This window comes from Triticum aestivum, chromosome 2A, assembly GCF_018294505.1.
Source record: "Triticum aestivum cultivar Chinese Spring chromosome 2A, IWGSC CS RefSeq v2.1, whole genome shotgun sequence".
In the NCBI taxonomy this organism is placed as follows: Eukaryota; Viridiplantae; Streptophyta; class Magnoliopsida; order Poales; family Poaceae; genus Triticum; species Triticum aestivum.
Genome location: NC_057797.1, coordinates 566,706,849 through 566,711,190, shown reverse-complemented (window position 1 = coordinate 566,711,190; position 4,342 = coordinate 566,706,849). Strand labels below are relative to the sequence as shown.

The window sequence follows — 4,342 nt, the reverse complement described above, 5'->3', positions numbered from 1 at the left end:
CCTATTATGCGAAGTTTATTACTGTTATTAAGAACCACGGCAACAAAATGTGTAGACTTGAGGAGAGGCACCTCAACTGCTAGCTGCCCAATGGCCACTTCCCTGCTTCCAATTCCAATCCAAGTCAAATAGCAAAACAGAATTTGCGGCAGGGCTCTAGCTTCCACAAATCATGTTTATACTTCTCCCTGGCATAACAGCATCTGCACCGTTTTTTTTTAAGAGTCCAAGCAAAATTGCTGGTGTTTCATTGATTTAGCTGGGAGAGGGCGACAAAAAGGGGTTGATCAGAAAAATAAAAAAGGAAAAGAGGGCAGCTACAGCGCCAATTCCTCAGCCCAAAGCTGGCTAGGGTAATGGCCTATCAATGATACAGCAGAAATTCATCAACCCAAAGACACAACCACCCTGCCAACACTCTCCATCAGTTCGGATGAACTGGTCAGGTGCATACACTTGCAACCAAGAAGAGGTTCAGGGTTCAAAACGCAATAAATAATTGCGACAATGCCTCAGCTTCCGTTGCCCACATCATCATAACTCTAAAGGAAGTGTTGGCGAACTGGTTAGTTGCATGCAACTTGCAACCAAGAGGTTCATGGTTCAAAACCACACCCTACAATGGACGGTGCTGTCACTACAACAGTTAACAACAGTTTTCCAAATATATTCTTGGAGTTAAACACAACACAGAATCATTCAGCCCAAACGTAGGACCACTATCTTCAAACGGTTACCCGAGTTAAGTACCATATAAGTTATATTTAAATATGGCGTGCAAAAGATAATATGTCCGGTTATGTCTATGTCTCAACTAATTCCTTCGTAGTAAGTTGACGCTACTGAGTAAGCCTTGTGTCCGCAGCAACTCCTGGTAGAGCAGAAGTGGCCGAACAGGGGCGCAAAAGGCTGGTAACAGTATGCCTGCAGATATGAATGAGCAAGGTCAGCATATTTGAACAACTATACAAGATCATTTCACATTTACAAAACACACATTCGTAACTATAGAATCAATCAATTATGTACGTAACTCGTGTTCTGATCAAATTGAGCACGCAAGAAATTAGTAACTGAAATAATCTGTTTACAAATGGGAATTAGTTATGTGTGACTTGATGCTTTCGCACCGATTGTTTTAGTAAAAAACCATCATCGCCACTGTAATTACTACAAATATACATTCCCTTCATTTCATCGTCCTCTCCCTATCAAATGTTCTTGCGGCAACGAAGCAAAACCTTGCCTCACAACTCCCAGGAAATAACATAAAGGTGGCTCAAAAAGGATAAAAACACATCTTCAAATTCTAATTTTCAGTTTCAGGAATCTACACACAAGAAAATAGCAGTTTATTCCCAGTACCTTGGATGGGAGCAGATTAGTATGAAAAGAGCAGCTTCGACAAAACAAGTTGATAACAAAGTTTTATTACGTACTCCCTCCGTCTCAAAATAAGTGTCTCAACTTTGTACTAAGTTGAGACACTTATTTTGAGACGGAGGGAGTAGCAATTAGCATAATAACTACTAGGATCTAGAAAAGCTGGTCATGGATGACTTGCTTAAGCCAATTAGATGTAGAGTGCTTTTCTGCTATTGTAGTGGAATGCATAGCACTTGTGCTGATTCAAGATGTAGAAAGCATATGATTTGGAAATACTTAAGAAAAAAATTATTCAGTTTACTGGCAGAAATGTTGAATGTGATTTATAAGCTATAATTTGATGAAACAGTTGTGCGGCCAGATACGAGTGTCTCAGTTGGGTTGAGGAGAGACATTGAAGTATAAAAGCTTAGTTCAGGCGCGCCACATGGCAACACCATATGGTACATGGTCAGCAGATGAATGGATGACATAGGGCAAGTTAGCTAGCATTTATCTCAAATTGGTTCCTATGCAGAACAACATGACCCAAAATGCTGATCGATGGTATACGAGATAGTACATATCAGACGCTCATTTTGTTTCTACTCCTTGTTTGCTCACAATTACTCCCTTAAATTGGAAAATGCAGCATTCGATCGACACAGGTGTTAAAAGGTACTCCCTCCGTTCCATAAAGTGTCGTGGTTTTAGTTCAAATTTGAACTAAAACCACAACACTTATTATTGAACAGAGGGAGTAGCAGAAATTACTGTGGCAAAAAAAAAAAGAATGGTAATGAGTATTATCTACTACAGAATTTGCCCTACTGTTGTAATTCTTGACACATAACCTTCAAGGATAATGCTAATTAGCAAATTTACATGTTCAAGTAACAGGCGCACTAGGAAGTCCTAAACATCAACACAACTAGCTGTAACCAAAGCCAAATTGGATTTGCACATACATAGAGTTAACGAATAACAAACAACAAGACCACGAATGTCATAAATACAACATTTTAGACGCCCTGCAACAGAGCCAAGATATTTGTACCAATTCGCTATGGTAACAAAAACTGTGACTTCCAAGTTCACTGAAAATAAATTCTTAATGAATAAGCATGTCTTTGTTCACCCAAAATATACCCTAGAAAATATGAAACACATTAAATTCAACACTGGATGTTTACACTGATCTACTCGACACAATTTGAAGACAAAGTGTGTCCAATCTGACTCCCTATTCTCGAAAATCGACAACAAAAACACAACTGGGCGCATGAGTAATGCAATCATATTGACTAAACATAGTGATGAAATATACATCTATCTCATATTCCATAACATGTTGGGAGTGGGACAAGTTTTCGATCTACTTTTCATACACCATTGTAAAACATGGCGCAGAAGGGTATCATCCTGTCTGTTGGTACATTACAACATGAAGTGTCTATGTACGTTTACAAACTAATAAGGACTCACTGGCAGAGCTCCATTCCTAGTTGTTTGATATAGGCTGGGAAAGCTGGTCAACCAAATTAAACTAGAAATGTATAACTGCAAGCCAGAACACAATGGATGGTTGCACAAAAAATGTGCTGAGAAGAAACAATCTTTGTGAGACAACTTCACAGGATATGCTAGTCATAGGAGAAAGTATAAAAGTTAGAAAATTCTCTGTGCCCGGGAATTTCAATTACCATTTAGCGGCGCCTTCTCGGATGATCATCACCATCATCATCACTGTCCCTTGACTGGCTCCTTGACCTGAGCCGCCCTCGCCGCTCCCAGTCATCGTGCTCAGCGTACTGCGGGTACCTCTTTTGTTCACCACCTCCACCTCCGTGCTGATCCTTGTCATTCCAGTTCCTCTCACACCCCCTTTCCCTCTCCGGCACATACTCCCGATGCCGGTCCCTCTCCCTGGGCCGTTCGCCCCCGCCCCGGCCATACGGCCTCCTATCTGGGTTGCCCCTCACATTGCCAGTGTCCCTGTCCTGGCTCCTACCACCTGGCCTTTCCTGCCCATTGCCACGCAGTTTCACATAGCCCCCGTTCCCATTCCGGTACTGCTGCTGCGCCTGGCGGTGGTGCTGCTGCAGCCGTGGCTGCTGCTGCCATGACATGCCAAAGCCTCCACAGTTCCATGGCTGAAGTCCACCCCATAAGCCCCCAGCCATCCCCTGATTAGGCCACATCCCTGTGCCAGGGCCACCCATTGCCATTCTGCTGGCTGCCAAGTATGCCGGGTTCACATGGGGCGGCACCACTGAAGGCATCGCATCAGCACCCATCCCCGCATTGTACTGCCCAACCGACGGCGGGAACCCGCCGCCGCCGCCTCCGAGCATCGCACCGAACTGGCGCGGCCGGGGAGCCATGGGTCCCACAGCCGACCCATCGCCCAAAGACCCCACCTTGCCCCGGGCTGTTGTCACGCTGCTCGCGCTCCCGCCGCGGCCTTGGGTGGGGTTCAGGGCTGGGGCTGGGGCCGGAGCCGAGGCGTCGGAGTCGGCACCGAGGCGGCGGAGCTCGGGCGGACAGGAGAGCGAGGCGACGCAGTGGTGCCCGTCGAAGACGCGCCCGTGGAGCGCGGCCGCCGCCGAGGCGGCCGCGGCCGGGTGGAGGAAGTCGGCGCGGCAGGAACCGCGCGACCTGCCAGAGCACTTGTCGGCGTAGAAGTAGAGGCCGTCGAGCGCGCCGTGCGGCGCGAGCGCGGCCTCCACCTCCGCGTCCGTCGTCCACCAGGGCAGGTCACCGATGTAGAGCGCCGTGGTGGGCGGCGACGACGACGTAGAGCCGCCCGGCGCGCGCCGCGGCGGCTGGTGCCGGAAGGTGGGTGCTTTCGGCTGCCGCGGGCTGGGCGGTTTTTGCAGAGGAGGCGGCGGCTGGTGCTGCGGGGTGGGGTTTTTTGGGGGCTCGGGCACGGGCTCGGGCTGCGGGTTGGGGGACGGATTGCGGCGCGGCGGTGGAG

The 4,342-nt window shown here is 47.7% G+C and overlaps 1 protein-coding gene across 1 annotated transcript in view; it reads right to left on the bottom strand.

Annotated features, from left to right (window-relative positions):
- Nucleotides 1-742: 742 nt before the first annotated feature.
- The window catches only part of LOC123185585 (translation initiation factor IF-2), a gene marked incomplete in the record, with an annotated part of 4,228 nt that continues 628 nt past the window's right edge, over nt 743-4,342 (bottom strand). The window contains 2 exon segments of the mRNA XM_044597443.1: nt 743-924; nt 3,069-4,342. Of these exon segments, the coding sequence (XP_044453378.1) occupies nt 3,072-4,342 (1,271 nt within the window).